The sequence below is a fragment of the Corvus moneduloides genome, chromosome 15 (assembly GCF_009650955.1).
Source record: "Corvus moneduloides isolate bCorMon1 chromosome 15, bCorMon1.pri, whole genome shotgun sequence".
NCBI classification, from domain to species: Eukaryota; Metazoa; Chordata; class Aves; order Passeriformes; family Corvidae; genus Corvus; species Corvus moneduloides.
Genome location: NC_045490.1, coordinates 10,841,044 through 10,858,281, shown reverse-complemented (window position 1 = coordinate 10,858,281; position 17,238 = coordinate 10,841,044). Strand labels below are relative to the sequence as shown.

The window sequence follows — 17,238 nt, the reverse complement described above, 5'->3', positions numbered from 1 at the left end:
CCACTGCCTCCTCTAGGCAGCTATTTTTTTCATTCCTCATAGCAGTAAGTGTCTCATTTCTAATCAGACTCTGTTACTTGATGTGCAAGTAGATAGTGTTACAACCTATGACTGGTTTTTGCTGTTGGACTCTTTCCTGTGCTCATCTGCTCCTTTTGCTCTGACACCTCCTCTCCTGCTCTCTGCCACCAGCCCCACTCACCTCCCTGTGCCGTGGGCTATACTGAGTTCCCGAGCCAGGAGCTGTGTGTGAACACAGGTGTGCTCCTCAAAAAGCTGTGGTACCAGGCCTGCTTTGAATTTCAAATAAGCACAACAAGCAGCCCTTTTTCCTCCTTAAGGTGCAGCAGCCAGGTGGCCCAGCCAGTGCTGGGCTGTCAGCCTTGGCTCTGCCTTTCCCTGTGCTTGGCTTCCCAACCTTGACTCAGCTCATGCTAAGGCTGGCTTGTGTTTTAACTGTGCGGTGCAGGAGTTATGTCCCCATAACTGCCAGTGTGCAAAGGCCAGCTGAAGTATGAGGAGTTCGTCTCCAAGGGCTGGTAATTGATTGGGATAAGGATGCCCCAGGAATGGTGCCACGAGGGAGGAGTGGGGAGTAAAGTTAAGAAGAAGCTGAAAAGGGGAACCTTGGATCATGGCTTCCCTTGGAGCAGGAAAAGTGAGTTCAGGGACAGGGATTAACTGTCTCATTTTACTACTCATTTTCCTTTTTGTGTTGTCCAATGGGGATTTATGGCAAGACAGTGGTTAACATTGGGGATCTGGCTGGAGAGAGATGCTGATGGACATACAAGAGCTAAAAGATTTCCTAAATCTCAAGATCAGCCTAGAGGAAAGTTTGAAGTCCAGGGAGGAAGAAGGGGTGTCAACGGACCGTGAGGAAGAGAAGGGAGGAAAAAAAGGAAGGACCCAAACTGCACTGTGCTGAGCAGAGATACAAAGTTTGGTCATATGGGAGGAAAGGGGGAAAGACAAGGAATCAGAGAAGGGCAGTAACTTGTTGCCAGGACCCAGAGGCAAAAGAAGGTTTTCAGAAGTAGTGTTTGTTTTGGTTTTCAGAAGAAATGAAAGAGAGGCCTGGGATGCAGAATTTGAGATGTAGAGGTGCAATAGTGGACTTCAGTTTGGAGAATGGAAAGTTCACTTCTTCCACTAGTTGTCTTTATCTTTGGAATAATTTCACTAAAAGGTCATATGATATTTGATCTCCTTCAGCGGCAATTTCTTTTACTCTGAATGTCATATTTATCCCAAAGCAGAGAAATGGCATGCTGTTTGAAACAAGCCAGGATTAGCCACGTGTTCTAATGTACTTCAGCACTGGATAAATGCTGAACAGCAAATTGCTTTGAGGGATTAGTAATTGGATAGTGAGCCTTTTGCTTTTAGGTGAGTTGTGTGAAATGGAGACTCTGGATGCTGTCTGGCTCTCAGGACAGGTTTCCAGTGAGCCAAGCTGAGCAGATGGATAAAGCTGTAAGCACAGAGATCAAGTCCCCCTTCTTAGCTCTGCTTATTCTCTCTAAACAGACATGGAAAAATACTAGTGGAGTGGGGGAGCGCGGGGTTGTCTTGACTTTCGCTGACCTCTGAGTAATAGAGGAACTTGACAACTCTAGAAATAAAGGGAGATTGCAGCACTTGGCAGCTGCATTTTAAGAAAGATATCTGGATTTTTACATGGGCACTTGAAGGGGAGGAATGAGTGCCTACTCAGGTTACTCCCATGTCTTAGGTGGATACATACATTTCATTGCATATACAGACCAACTCATATTAATACAGCAAAAGAGTTCATTTACCTGTTTTGAATTTTTTTTTTCTGGAAAGCCCTGTTTTGAAAATGAGGAACAGAGCTCTTGAGGAGTAGCAACTTTGCTTGGAAATAGAGATTTCTCTATCACTGCCACCACAGTGGTATTTGAGCACCTGCTGTTGCACAGAGGTAAAAAAGAGTAAAGCATACTATGACATTTCTCTTCCCTTCTGTCACTCACTCCCAGCCCTAATACACCTATACAAAGTCTGATTTAGTTCAACACACCAGACTCCTTTCAACTTTCTTGTTATCCTCAGAGTAAAACCTGCCCAACAGAAATTCCTCTTACTATTCACAGCACTGGGCATGTTTTTCCCACTTGCTGAGGAGAATAGAGACCTTGTGTCAAAGAGTTAAAAGTCTGCTGACAGATGTGGAGAAAAGAGACTCCAGAAGAGGAACCGAGGAAGAAAACTACTTTGAACCCTGTCATACTATAAAGACATTTTACTCTAAGTTTTCTTCAGAACTACCTGATACGTCTCCAAGACTTTCAGCAAACGATGACCTCTAATGTCAGAACTGGGGCTGCCGGAAGTCTTTGGAGCTGGGTGGTATCTGCAGTGAACTGGCAGGGAGAGAACAGAGTGTGGCCCCAGCAGGGAGAGCAGTGTGGTGGCCAGGAGCGGAGCTGCCTGTGGCATCCTTCCAGCAGATGTTCTGCTCTCCAGAAAAAACGGGCATTTCAGAGCACTCCAGCACTACCCTGCCCAGGGATTGGATTTGATGCAACTGTGTCTAATTGGGAAGAAAGTTCACAGCTTTGAAACTTTCTCTTGTACAGTTCTTAAATAATTAGGTTACTTTTTTATTTTTGGAAAGCTGGCTTGAATATCTTTGGAATATTATATGGAATGCAAGTAATCCTACTCCTTTGATGCATAACATCTTGAGATTTGTTGCACTTAAAATTTCATTGCCATTTGGAGGCTGAAATTGCAGAGGAGAGGGTCCCTGCAAGTTCTTGATCTCATTGTCCAACAAGTTCTTCTTAAACACATACTAAGTTTGTGAAAGAGCAAACACCAAAATTCATCAGTGATCTGCATTTTAGGAGGGATTTACTGTTCACAGGGTTCTAAAAAGTGGGAGCTGAAAGATCCTGACCTCATTTAAAGATTTGTTGCAGGAGTTTTGGTTCATTAAACACCACTGCACAGACCAACCAACCATTTTCCTGTTTGCTATTTAACTTAGGCAACTGTTACTTCAAGTTACCAGCCCCCCCAGTGCATCTGGGTAAAGCTGCTGTGCAGAAAAATGCAGTGATAATGAGAAGAAATTATTTAACAGTAATTAATTTGCAAACTCAGCCCATTCTTTTTAATGCACAGAATTTTATTTTCTGTTGTAAAGTCAGTAAATGCATTTCTACAGTCTCAAGGAAGCTTAGTTGTAATTGTAACATTTTAGAAGGAACTTTCAACATCTGATGGAAAATGCAAGCTGAAATGTGGTTTGCCTGCAAAAGCTGCTGTAACCCTGTGGATTGTATGTGGTTTTATCACATGATGCTTGCCTAGCCTAGAACATTGTTGTTTGTGTCAGAGATAAAATGCAATTCTAGTTCATGAGTTCCTACTGAAGTCATATGATGATCATTCACATGTTCCAGCCATTGTGCGCTGTGCTCAAGCCACAGATCCTCAGTAGCCATTAGCCAATCTACGTATTGCAGGATTTCAACAAGCTCCTGTCGAAAGGAGAGGATACTGCTGTGTGCCAGGAAAGCACAGGGCTGGGGGAAAGTGAACACTTCCCTCCCCTCTGCCACAGAATTACTCATTTCTCTGCACATTTTTCCTTGGGGCTTTCTGTGGCAGCAGCTCTCAGGGAGCAGCACTGCAGGCTGCCATGTGGGACTTTATAATCCTGGCCATTTTCTGCTGCTTTGCTAAACCTCACCCACAGTTAGGGCCAAATTTAAGTCACCTGTCCCTAAAAAAGTAACCTGGACAGCCTAGGACAGAGACATGGGACTCCCATCCCTCCACAGAAGGAAGGCCAGTCATCTTTTTGTACAGTTATTGCTGATTATTGAGCAATCGTGGAGTTACTAATGTGTGTCTTGGCTATTTCACACTTTTCTTTATGCCTTTTCCTTAAAGGTTGAGACATGCTCATGTTTTTGAATGAAGGGGAAGCTCGTGGCAGGGAGCCGTGAGTCCAGAGATGAAGATGTGGCATACAACAGCACTTCTGTATTCCCATCTATCCCTTGAATCTTGCTTTCAGCTGGATTTGCTTCCAGCTTGCTCTTACTGGTTTGCTAATTGTGTAGGAAAGGGTAATTAAGGAAGTCTTAGGGCAGAGTTAGTGTGGAATTTTGAGCAGTGTAGACTATTTCTGTCTCCTAGTGCTGCCTACCAGCAGATGTAAATAATGCCAACCTTATGTGGGTGTGCTGAAGTGTAACGAGTGTGTGAAAAATACGTTGAGATCTTTAGGTGAAGAGGGTTGGCAGTGCCATTGCTGGTGTAAACAGCATTAACTTGATGGATGCTGATTCTGCTCAGGATGCTGGGATTCGCAAGGTGAATCACAAATGTTTTTAAATAGTGAGTGAAACCTAGTAAAGCATCTCCCATGCCAGTGATTGATAATTCTCTCTGTGTGGAGTGGACACGGATCCTGCCCATCCTGTTCATCAGTTCCAGCTCCATCTGGGCCCTCTAAACTCTCTTCTCTGCTGTGCTTTCTGTCTGAATCTCTATTAGAATTTACCTTTTGGATTCTCCATAATTTTGTGAAACTTCTCTGGCTTCTCTATAACACTGTGTTTTTCAGCTTTGTCCATTTTCAGCCTCACAATTTCCTCATACAGAAAATGTAAGCCTCTGTGCCGCTCTTCAGAAAGACTAGGGGGCTTAGACACAGCTAGGGAGAGATCTGTGAAAAACAGGATCTTTTCTCTCCACTTGCCCTTGTAACATGAATCTTCTGAATTGTGTTATTCTTGCTTGATAATTTATGGCGAGCTGCTCCTTCCTTTGTGCTGCTCACACTCCTGTGTCATCTCCACTCTGGTAGGCACAGGAGTAAGGTGGGCATTGCCATCCTTCCTTTAAATGCTTTGGTACCATCCTCTTTCCTAATCCTGGGTCTAAAATAGTCTACTTAGGAAGATGGAGTTGGAGTGACCTGTTGGCTCTTGGCTAATTGGAAGTAAAAGAGCTCAGCTTTCCTTTGAACACCCAGGCTGCAAGAGATATGGGTATATATTCTACTACCTGTTTCCTGGGGCATAAGCCTTTCAGCTGTTAAATATCTTACCTAAACAGGTAAGTACAATGATGCTGACAGTGATTTCAGGTCATGGGTCTTAGTGTGTCACGTGTGTTGTCTTTATTTCAGAAACTCTGCAGTGATGCTCAAGTGAGAGTTTTTGGGAAGTGTTGCCAACTAAAGCCTGGAGGAGACAGCTCTTCTTCCTTGGATAGTTCAATCAATTCATCCTCCTCATTCTCTGATCCAAAAGAGCAATGCCCAAAATACCAGGTGAGTCACTTTTTTTTTTTTTCCTAACGCATGTCAAATACTAACAGCAGGTGAGGTACGACTGTTTTAAAATGCTTGAAATGAGAGGCTGGTGGTGGAGAGCAGTTTTCAGTCAGAACCAAAACTTTGGTTGTGACTTAGGAATGTTTAATGCTGTAGCTTTGGGTACTATCAAGTCTAAAACCAACCAGCTGGTTCTCTCGGGATGTGTCTTGAATGGCAGAGATTTCTCCATGGCATTTGTTCCATCTTGTGACCCGGGTGATAACACTCATTCAATGTGATGAGACTTGACACAAGTATCTTAGCTTGGTGTAGGTGAAGTAGTTTATTTTACCTTATTGTCAAATGCCAGGGAAATATCAGGGAGACACATTGTCTGTAGGGATAGTCTGTGTAACAGCTTTAAAACAAGGGATTCAGTGCACTTGAGTTCCATTTTATGTAAGAGATTTTGGCCGTGAGAGTAGCTAGAGTCATCTGACACGGTTATATTTTTGTCATCTCTCCTTTCATGGATCACAAGTGTTTTATATTGAGCCACCTTAAAATAGAACTAAGCCCTTCTACTCTTTGTAGTGAAGTAATTGTGTTTTTGAGGGAAGCTGGTATCTCCACAGCCTGCTCTGGAGTACAATACTACTGATGTCTTAATGTCCCGTAGAGAGAAATGAAGAACCTTCCAGTGCTGACTTACCTACTGTCATGTCAACTCCTGCTATATTTGGCAAGCTGTGGATTCTTGTTTTCTCTTTCTCATCACACTCTTTTCCACAGCTTGGGTAAGGTGGCTGAAGATCTGTTTTCCGTTCCTCCCTTCCTGGCAGGGCATTTAACTGCGGTTATGAAAGGAAGAGACGTTTCTGTCAAGCCGCTCCCTTCCAGCACAAAGCAGCCTCCTTTGTGCAATGTGTGCCCAAGGAAAGCCATGCTCCCCACTACCCAGAAACTGTCTCTCCTCCAGAGTAGGCTCTATGCAAACAATGCTCAATGTTATTAAAGAAAATAAATTTTAGTGTTCAGCATGAGTGTGTATTTTAAAGCTGTGGAAAGTTTTCCCTTTGAAGTCCTCATTTCCTCACGTATATCACTCACTCAAAGTCTTACTGAGTTGAACTGAAAGGACACGTGGCAACGTGACTGTGACACACACTTTCAGCTGAAGTTGGTCTTCCAAAGCATATTTGTTGTAAACTGTCTACTGCATTCATCAGACTCCTTCCAGGCTTCCCCAGCAAGTGAGCAGAGAGACAAAATACAAGAATTATTTAATGTGCAATAAAATTTAGTATCGGGTATGCAGAAGGGCCAAAGTAAGTTTGTCCAGACTTCGCTCAGCCTGCCATTTCCTATGTTCTGACTTCTGTGTCTGTAACCTCAGGTTACTTATTGGATTTGCAGTATTTACAGGTTCTTCTGTCTGTTTTTTTTATAAGGCTATAAAATGGAAGTTCGAATAATACAATACTATGGGATTTTTAAAATACTTCTTACGGTTTCTTGTTTAAATACACTTTGATTATATATGAGCAACTTTAATTGCAAGGTGAAATACAGAGGTTTTATTCCTGGCTTCCATTTTTGTAATTATGTCCCATATTTAACATTTATTTCTTTTTCTTTACATTTTTAATTTACAGATACTTAGTTATTGACAGGACAATATGTACAGTAAGGGGAGTATTAAATGTTGTAAATATATTCAGAAATGTAATTTCCAAATCATGCAAATGTTACTACCTCTAATATGCTACTGTGCAATCACAAACACTTGTGGGTATTTTATGATCTGTTTTTATGGGAGCTCTAAACTGTGACCTGGGGAGCTGGTTTGCTTCCAGGCTGTCAGTGCTGCACGTTGTGCCCGTTTTGCCAGATGCTCCTTGGCTACTTTTTGTTTGAGTTTTTAATATTTAACCCCTTTCCGCAGTTGATTGCACTCTGTTTTGGTCTTGGGTGACCTGTATTTTGCAGCATTAGAGGCCCAAACAGTTGAGCTGTAACAGTGTTCCATACTAAATGCATTAAATATGTGTCTTTGGTTATGCATGGTAAAATGTTAAGTGTAGATGAAATGCCAGGCTGAACAGGCCATGGGCTCATCTTATCATGCTCTTTGCTTTCAGCAGGGCTTGTCTGTCTTTCAGAGGAAAGGGAAACCCCTATAATTAAATTTGCAAGCAGCTGATTTTCACTTTAATTTGGTTGTCTGACAAAGAAAATCAATACTTTAAGATAAAGTATTTTTACTGAGCTTTAGAATTATATTTTCACAACAGCAGAAGGCTGAAATCAAAACCCACCATCAAGGGCTTGACATTTAATCAGAATTGTGTCCTTCATTTGGAGATCTGCAACAGATTTAAAAACAACAATCACAGCGTGAGGCTGTAGTATTTTGCAGTGTTCCTAAGGATTTTGTGATGCTGGCAAACCTGTTATTTCCTGGACCCATTAACATCTGTGTTGAGATTTCCTTGGAGCTGCTGGTCATACTGACTGCTTTTAAATTCTAGTTTTTGCAGTACTGCCTACAGTGCGCCTGGGCAGTGGGATATCCTGGGAGGCAGAGATGGAAATTTCACTGAGGCCCAGCTAATGATCAGCTTTTGCCCTGTCATTGAACACTTACAAACCTTGCAATTGTACCCTCATTTTTACAGTTGTGGTTGCTGCTTTCAGTCATCCCCTCTCCTTGCAGGGGTAGGAGATTTCAGAGGTTAAAACTATGGCTGTTAAAAGTATGATCAGCTTAATTGAGAGTGCTTGACAAGAGCTAAACATTGAGGTGTTGTAAGTGTGTTGCCTTTTGGCTGATGAGCATTTGCTTGTTCCTGCCCTTGTTCTGCAGGCTGGTGTGAGCAGAAACACTGAGTGGGATGTTCACAGCCCTCCTTGCTCCTGGTAGGGGTCTGTGGTGGGGACACCCTGTCTTTGGTTGTGCTCCAGGCTCATTGTCTGGCACTGGCACAGGTTGCCCAGAGAAGCTGTGGCTGCCCCGTCCCTGGAAATGTTCAAGGCCAGGCTGGAGAGGTTTTGGAGCAACCTGGGATAGTGGACGGTGTCCCTGCCCATGGCAGGGGGTGGAACTGAATGAGCTTTAAGGTCCCTTCCAACCCAAACCATTCTGTCATTCTGTATTCCAGTCCTGTGTAGAATATATGATTATTCAGGATACTGGTTGTTCAGAGCTTGGATAAGGAATATGGAGATGCACTGAACATCTTCCAGCAGGGTTGTTTCTGTGAGTGGTTTTAGGGATCTTTTAGAAGGATTACTCCAAGGAATTGAGTGATTACATTCTATCGCACACCTTGAAGGAAATGTGTTGCTCTCTTGCACAGCGCCAAACTTCTCACCTGAGAACTGGCTGAGCTCTGTTAAGTGAGTGATCACCGCATTTTAAATTATTCAGGGCAGGGTGCAAGTGGAGACCCAGCACTAATACTCTGCTGGCCTAGAGGTGAAACAGCCCTGGACAAAGGGACAATAATCACAGTCATTGAAAATACACAAATTAGAGATCTGTCAGTTGAGCAGTTGTCTCCAGTTGACTGCCCTGAGTAATTTTTTAATTTTAGGGTTTTGTTTGCAGAATTTGACCTAGTCTGTGATGTAGCATAGTTATATTGCTTCTTGGTATTTAGCCTGTGTGCCTTACTCCTGCTGTGCCTTAGCTCCTGCTACCAGAGAAGCAGGAATTGCACCACTTTAGCCTGGCATCATGATGCTGCAGCTCTTTCCTGGTGCCATCACAGAAGCACCAGGGAAAGATTCATCCCATATAAAATAGCATCCATGGATAAGTTATGAATCAGTCTTTGTCAAGTACACATTGGTCCAGTTAGGCTCCTCTGACATCTCCGGTGAACTGGTGATCCTTCTTGTCAAGCAGGGACATGGTTTAGGCTTAATTCAGTAAGGTGTGTTAACACATTCTTTAAACTTTAGTCCCTTGGCTCAGTGCGGTTGAAATCTGCTTCCCCTCACCTAGATGCGTTTGGTTTCTTGCATGGTTTTAGTGGTTGAGCTCACAGCCAGTGTGAAGATCACTTTCTCTGTTAGCATTTCTTGATTAAACTGTTCAACTTAGCATGTTCAACAGTGTTCTGGCAAGATATTTTGCATATTTATATTTTAAATAAGGAATATTTTCTCACTTGTATGTTGCCTTAATAGAAGTGTGCCTCTAAAATGCTTAAAACCAAATGTTGGCGGGTTTGTTTTTTGCAGGGTTCTCGGTGCTCCTCAGATGCCAACATGCTTGGAGAGATGATGTTTGGCTCTGTGGCCATGAGCTACAAGGGCTCCACATTGAAAATTCATCAGATCCGGTAAGATTAACTTTTTGCTGCTGGTGTTTTCAGAAGACTCACTCCTTAGCGCTGATAAATAATGAATTGAATGGCACAAGTGCAGAGTAAAATGGATTTCTGTGTTTGCTTTAAAGTCAGTCTGATGTCATTTTTGAAATAAAAGGCTATTATGTCGTGTTAAGGTTAATAAAATCTGGAGGGCTGAGAAATGGAAGGCAAAGCCTGTCTTAGCAGTATTTCTGACTGACGTCTTCCCTCCTGTCCCCCAGCTCCCCTCCCCAGCTCATGCTCAGCAAGGTGTTCACAGCTCGCACGGGAAGCAGCATCTACGGCAGTCTGAACACGTGAGTCCACTACGTTTTGTAGCTATTGCACAGAAGTAGATGAATGTAAGAACACACAGGACTTTTTTTGGACCCTCCAGATTCTTTCTCTAAAAAAATAACTCCTTGCTACATCCTGTCAGTAATGTCCTCACCCTGCCCTCACGGTTATCTTTACCTCAGTTGGTACTAAGGGAATGAATGAACTATTGCTTCCATGCTGATATGGTGAAGCTTGATATTGTAAGGTACAAAAGTACCTACCTGCAACCTGGGGAATTCAGTCCAAGATGAAGAAAAAGGTGTTACAAAAATATATGGCTTCAGAGGGTTCCATGTTTAGTTTTCTGTTATTAAGTGACCCACCTGAGGACGTGGCTTAGGCTATGAAAGCTTTTTCTAGTGGAAGCCTGTGTTCTTACCTTGTCTGTTCCATTTTAGCTGTAATGCATGAGCACTCTATTCTATTGAACTGCAAATCACTGGTGTTGTTATATGTTTCATGTTTGTTATAGGCTGCAGGACAGTCTTGAGTTCATTAATCAAGACAGCAATACATTGAAGCCTGACCACAGTACAATTATGAATGGACTTCTTGGGAATATAGGTAATTGCAAACAGATTTTATTTGCTGATATCTTTAATTGAGTAATCATAGATTATAGAATATGCAAATCTTTTAAATAGAATCAAATTTTTTAAAAGCTAAAGATGTAACAGAAAATTAATGCTGATGGGGCTTGGGGGAGAATAAGTGTTAGCAGTCATTCAGTCTACACTGCTGCATATGTGTATATGAAATACGTAATAGAAATATTTAGATATACTTAAGTTCAAATACAGAAAATGTTGGAAAATATCATTCTGTAGAAATTCCTGAACAGCATATCTCGGATCAGGCAGGATGGATTCTGCCTGGCTCAGTTCCCTGGTTTTATTTTCGTTAATAATTCTCTTTCTCCTCTGTACTCTGCCCACCTGAGCCTGTCCTGTATGAGTCTCAGTTAACCTTGCACAGCTGTGCTGGAGCTTTGGATCAGATTAGACAGAATATCTTTTTGTTCTCTCCTCTGGCTGACCATGGGAGCTAAGCAGTCTTGAGAAACCATCTGGCATCCTTGGTTCTCAGCTTCCCTGGAAGAGCTGTGGGTGGAGGCTCCATTAATGTTAGATAACAAAGGTCTTGGCTTTTCCTCTTGGCAACAGTTGAGCTGATAGTAAAGATACTGGACTTCAATGCTTGGTTGTCCAGTGTAGCACCCTGATCCTTAGGTCTACAGCACGTCCTCCCTTTCCCTTCATTTTGACTGTTGACTTTCCAAGCAAATGTCTGTTGTAATAAGGGGCTTCTTTTCACAATTGCTTTCCAGGGTATTGCTGTATGTAAAATATGCTTTTATAGGGTTGGAAGTAAGGAGTATATTTGATGACTGTGTTACTTTTAAATGGGTTTCTGGCTTTGCTGTGGTCCTAGATCTTGGGGGTGTTACTGCTTTCCTTCACATTGACTTTGGTAAGACTGTGCCCAAGCATGGGCTTAAGTGCTTCTCAGGCTCATGAGCTGTATACCTCATTAAAATAATTCGCAGTAGTCCATTTATAAGGGAAGCCAATTAAGGTTGTAAGAACCTATTATCTGTTAAAGGCTTCCTGAATTCACTGAGTCAGAAAAGTTAAAAAGACGGCATTTTTCTTAATATTTAGTAGTCCTTTCAGACTTCAGTTGTGATTTTTCGCAGTGAATGAGGTGCCTGATCTAAGAGAGAGAAGATCACTTTATCTACTGTTAGGCTTTGCTGTGGTTTGTGCCTGGCAGAAGTTTGCTGTATCATTAGAGTGATCTAAACTGCAAGTTCCAGTTCAGATAACGCAGCTCTTAGACATGGAGTGATTCCGGTGTAGCCAGTGCCACCTGTTCACCTGTGTCCAGCTCGGAGGTGATTCTGGTGACTGCCCTAAGAACTGACCAGGAGGTGTGGCCACCTTGGGGCAAGGGTATGTGGCAAGAGGCACAAGGTTGCCTGCAAGAAGAGGATGCTGAAGTTTTCTTTGTGATTGAGCTGCACAAGTTTTCTACAGTATTTGTTTATAGTTCCCATTTTAGCACAGAGGGAACCCTGGGTAAAGTAGGGAGGGGAGTTAATCTGTAACTGCAGCATTTCTAACAACTGTGCTCAGCAGCAGAGATTGCTCCTGACTCACCTGTGACAGGAGGAGGGTCTATGTGTTTTGGTCGGGAACTATTTACAAGGTGCTTTTTTTAGATGTGCTGGTTAAAAAAAAACAAAGCAACCCTATTCATGTGTTCCCTTTAATGAATGGAGTTCTAAGAGAATGGAAGGGAGTTTTGAGGTGCAGCCTTTGTGTTTTGTATAATCAGAAAACTTTGAGTGAGCATTGGCTTAAAATTTAGGAGAGTGATTGGCAGTTAACTCTTTAAAAATATTGATGTGTTTTTTCTGTCTCTGTGTACAGTAAATACACTGTTTCCCTTGTATTTATATAATCCAGTATTACTTTTAAAATGAACTGCTGAGACTGCTAACATTTATTTTCTGTATGATCATTTCACTCAACTTATGTACTGACTATTCTCAGAACTACTTCAGCCTATGATTTTCTGTTGGTTCTACTAAGATGAATTCCTGCCTGCTTTCTCCCCCTTCCTCCTTCTTCTCTTCAGAACCAGTGTTCCCAGCTGCCCCACCAGTGTGGACGTTAAAACAAATATACTCTGTGATGAATCTCCTGTTTGTGGTCAAGTTAGGCTTTGAGCCTGCATAAATTAATCATTTTTCAACCTTAAAATAAAAAAAAAAGCCCTCTTGAGAAACCCCATCCTTGTATAGGAGACAGTGGAAAGCTGGGTCTATTATTTTAATCTATAAATACTGTATAGTCCAACTGTGGGACTCATCCTCACATCAGCGTTCTGATAAAGCCTGAGAGCTATTCTCCTGCGTGTGTTACTCTGCATTTATGTTGGCTCAAACCTTCTCCCTGCCCTGGCCCCCTCCCTATGGACTGTTCTGCTTTACTAACCTCATTCTCTGACGTGTATTTTACGTTTTGCCATGTAGGTCTTTCCCAGCTTTGCAGCCCCAGGCGGGCATTCTCAGAGCAAGGTCCGCTCCGCCTCATCCGGAGCGCCTCTTTCTTTGCAGGTTTGCTGTGTGCTGTGTGCTGTGCTGTGGGGCTAGTCTAGCTGGGGTGACAAACTGTGTGGATTTGTAGTTTAGCCCTGCAAATAAGATCTTATATTTTAAAAAAAAAATGGACAGTGGTGTTTGGTCCCTTGCCTTTCTGGATACATTCTTGAAATCCCCAGAGGATAGCAGGCATTTCATAGTCCTCTTTGGGATTGTCTGTGTTGTTTTGTTTTGGAAACTTAAATATTTAAATATGGGATTAATATTTATGGGAATAATATTTCACAATGGTGTCAAGCTATTTTGATCTGGATTGGTTTCAACCAAAATGTAAAAATTAAAGCTAAATTAGATTCATTCAAAATGGACATTTCTTGCTTTTAGTGGCTGGATCTTATTTCCATGGCTGAGTAGCTTTATTTCACATACATATTTGTAAAATATATCACATTTAAAGACTGTTGAGCCTGACGCACCTTTGATCTTGTGTACACGCAGACTGTGAATCTGGACAGCTTACAGCTTAGTTGAACAACCGCTGCTCACAACTTAAAAGTATTAATTTATTCGAGACAGCATTGAAAATTCTTTTAAAAATGCATATATAATACCTGAGAAAGCTGGTATAGGAATGAAGTTGTGTTTATTATGAGTTTTGGTGGGTTTTTGCCTAAAAACTGAGTACTACAAATGTGACCAACATCCTCTGGGTATAATTAAAATTTTATTGAAAATTATCTGTGTAAAGAAACAAAGTCCTTGTTTTAGTTTGCACTAAAATAGGTGTATGGACTTGAGAAAAACACATACAGGCTTCTCAGATAAGTGTTTTGGTTGTTCAGCTAAGCAGCCTTTCTTGGTGATGGCCTTGTGCAGTGCTGTTGATCTGAATTAATGAGCATGTTTTTGTTTCATTAATTACACAGAGATCTGCAAACAAGAAAGGAACTGTATATTCCCCTGCTAATTGGTATTCTTTGTTTTACAGTTCATAGCAACCCTATGGATATGCCTGGGAGGGAGCAGAATGAGGACAGAGACAGCGGTATTGCAAGATCTGGTAATGGCAGTTCCGTGTGTTTACCCTGTAAACTCCAAAAATATTCAGTAATACTTGTCACTGGGATCGCTGCACATCATGAAGTAGTGCTGAAATGGGATTGTTCTGGTTTGTTCTATGTGACATTAGTGACACCTCTCTGTACCTGCCTAGATGGTGCAGGTGTCAAGGGTGTGCATTGGGCACCTCACAGTCACCTGACAGTAGTGCCTTCTATTAAAGCAAGCTGCAAATAAGCAAGGCAGATTAAATATTCAAATGAGCTTGCAGCATTTCTAAATTATACTTGCTGTCATCTCCTTTCCAAATCCAGGAGGCCAGGTTGGATGGGGCTTGGAACAACCTGGTCTAGTGGAAGGTGCCCGTGCCAAATCCATGGCAGGGTTTGGAATGAGATTTCAGATTCTGTGATCCTATGATGGTAATGTTAAAACAGAAATTTGCCTCAACAGCATCCCTTTCTTCCCTCCTAAGTCAGGATGTTGGACACTTGGGTTAGGATTGGAAAGGCTGTTAAAGGATGTGATCAACATTACTCCTTTCCACAAGGAGTTTATTTCCCGATACTCAGGTTGCTGAGCAACGTGCAGCCTGTGCATTGCCTGTTACATAAATCAGCAGGACTGTCCCACCCTTGTGGTGCTTGTATGGTTTGTTAATGTCATTATAAGCTGGTTATTTTTATATTAGAAACACAGATAAGTAAAAGAGAAGGCACTTGAGAAGCAACACCAGTATATCTTGAGGGGCTTTGTTTAGTTGCTGGTGTTATATTCCAAATGCTCTTTCTTCTGGAGAGATTTTTATTCCTCTTGTTCTTGCAGCATCTCTTAGCAGTCTGCTCATCACTCCGTTTCCCTCTCCGGGCTCCTCGCTTAACAAGAGCTGTGCCAGCAGCTACCAGCGGCGTTGGCGTCGCAGCCAGACAACCAGCTTGGAGAACGGGGGTCTTCCCTCGATGGTGAGCTGGGGATTGAAATGCCTGCTTGCTGCCCGTACGCTGTTTATCAGCTTGATTTTGCTCTTGCATATGTACGTCTGCTCTTTGCTGATGCTTTCGGTGGGGTATTTACAGAGGTGTAAGTCAGGCTGAATCTCTTTTAGTCTCTGTTTTTCTCATGGCATTCATTGTTTTTTCACTAACTGGAAAGCCTTCAGCAACATGTAAATCTGTAGGCTGTATTTTTGAGGATTAGAAGCCCTAAAATCCTACTCAAAACACAAATTCTTGGCAGGGATGGGAAAATACCATATTCTGATCCTACAAGCACTTTGAATCTGGTTTCAGGACTTTTGTGATTGCAGGATCAATTAATAGTTGTTTGTAAAAAATCACAAAGGGGTTGTTATCAAAGATGACGATTTGACAACGCATGCAAGCAAAAGGTATTTGTTGAAGTTATATGTTCAAGAACGGAATTACACAGGAAACCAAGGTACAACTTTAAGCAGTGATTACATTAACTTTCCCTTTGTTCATGCTCCAAGGTCCATGGATGAAAGCTTCAACTTGTCAGATGACAGCTCTGGTCCAAACCCAGGAATTGTTAGGAAGAAAAAGATAGCAATTGGGGTTATTTTTTCACTCTCAAGAGATGAAGATGAAAACAACAAATTTAATGAGTTCTTCTTCTCACACTTTCCTCTTTTTGAGAGTCACATGAACAAACTGAAGAGTGCAATAGAACAGGTAAACACAGCTGCTTTGCCTTCCTGCACTTGTACAGGGCTCTATGTCCTCTCAGCCCTGTCAGATTAATTTCTAACTCCTGTTGCTTGTTACAAAAGTGGATCAAACTTGATGTTGGGTGTGGGAATTGCATCACTGCAGTTAAAACTTTGACCCCTTTTATGCATTAAATGGTGAAAAGCACAAAAAGAAGGCAGAAGCTGCAAGTGTGCCTCACCGGTCTTCCCTCAGATAGGAAAGTTGGCACTTGTACCAACTTGTAATTTTTTTATCACTTAAAAAAATTATTTGCATGACCAGTTGAACGAGAGATAAAGTCAAACACATGACTTGGTTTTCCATTTTCTGTGCTTCTGTAGCTCTGTGTTACTTATCTGTTTAATGATTGTTTTCAAGGCCATGAAAGTGAGTCGGAGATCAGCTGATGCCAGCCAGCGGAGTTTGGCGTATAACAGAATTGTGGATGCCCTAAATGAGTTCAGGTGAGCCATGTGTTTCCTGCCTTTCCTGTCTCTTTCTTCAAAAGCACTTGAGCCTGATTTAGAAGGATAAGTAACTTAAATGTCTACAGTCTTTTGCAAAAGTTAGGTACAGCAAAAGAAGACTGGTTGATACCAAGCCATTCTGATGTGTCTGAGTTTTTATATTTTGCCAAGTGTGTGTGTCCATCAGTCCCGTGTGAACAGGACAAATGTTCACAGTTTTCTGTGCTTTAGGTGATAACAAAGCTCTCAGTGACCTCTTAAATGGTCTTTTTTGGTCCGTCGAGAGGGTGAAAAGCATTGCAAAGCCTGTTAGGGAAATCCTCCTCTAGTCTGTGTTGTCCTTGATGTGTGAGCAAAGCTGTGCTCTAAAGGCGTTTCAGAAAACAGCTAGGACGAGGGAGAGCTGTCCTTTTCCCACAGTAAAATGCAGCCGCTGTAATCTCTGGCTGTTTGGTACCTGCAGAGCCTCTCTGTTCAACAGTTATTACACAAAGTAACACAGATTAAAACACATCCTGGCATTTAGCTGTATTTTCTTTCCATAGCTGAAGTCATGGGGAGGGAGTTAAGATGAAATCTGTCTGTTTTGAGTGATTCATCTCCTCTCAGATGGGAGTGGCAGGGTGCTTCCTTTTACAATCACTGCAGAGCTACTTTTTAGAGACATTATTGAAGACAGTGGTCTGATGTTATAAAATGAAATTCCTGACATCAGGATGTATTTTACTGAACAAAGAAGGATCCTGAGGGCTCATTTATTTTTCTACAATTCCACTTCCTACCTGAATGCCATGGATTAGGCAGCACTGCAGGATGAAGGCACAGTATATTTTTAATTTTTTTAGAAGCTCACCTCCAGGCAGTCACAAGGAAAGGCAGAGGACACGTCCTGTAGGGA

General features: G+C 42.0%; 1 protein-coding gene across 1 annotated transcript in view; it reads left to right on the top strand.

Annotated features, from left to right (window-relative positions):
- FNIP1 (folliculin interacting protein 1) overlaps positions 1-17,238 on the top strand; it is a 65,119-nt gene that overhangs the window by 30,750 nt on the left and 17,131 nt on the right. The window contains 10 exon segments of the mRNA XM_032124781.1: positions 5,174-5,317; positions 9,551-9,651; positions 9,903-9,977; positions 10,472-10,563; positions 13,037-13,120; positions 14,094-14,165; positions 14,990-15,108; positions 15,110-15,126; positions 15,654-15,855; positions 16,252-16,337. Of these exon segments, the coding sequence (XP_031980672.1) occupies positions 5,174-5,317; positions 9,551-9,651; positions 9,903-9,977; positions 10,472-10,563; positions 13,037-13,120; positions 14,094-14,165; positions 14,990-15,108; positions 15,110-15,126; positions 15,654-15,855; positions 16,252-16,337 (992 nt within the window).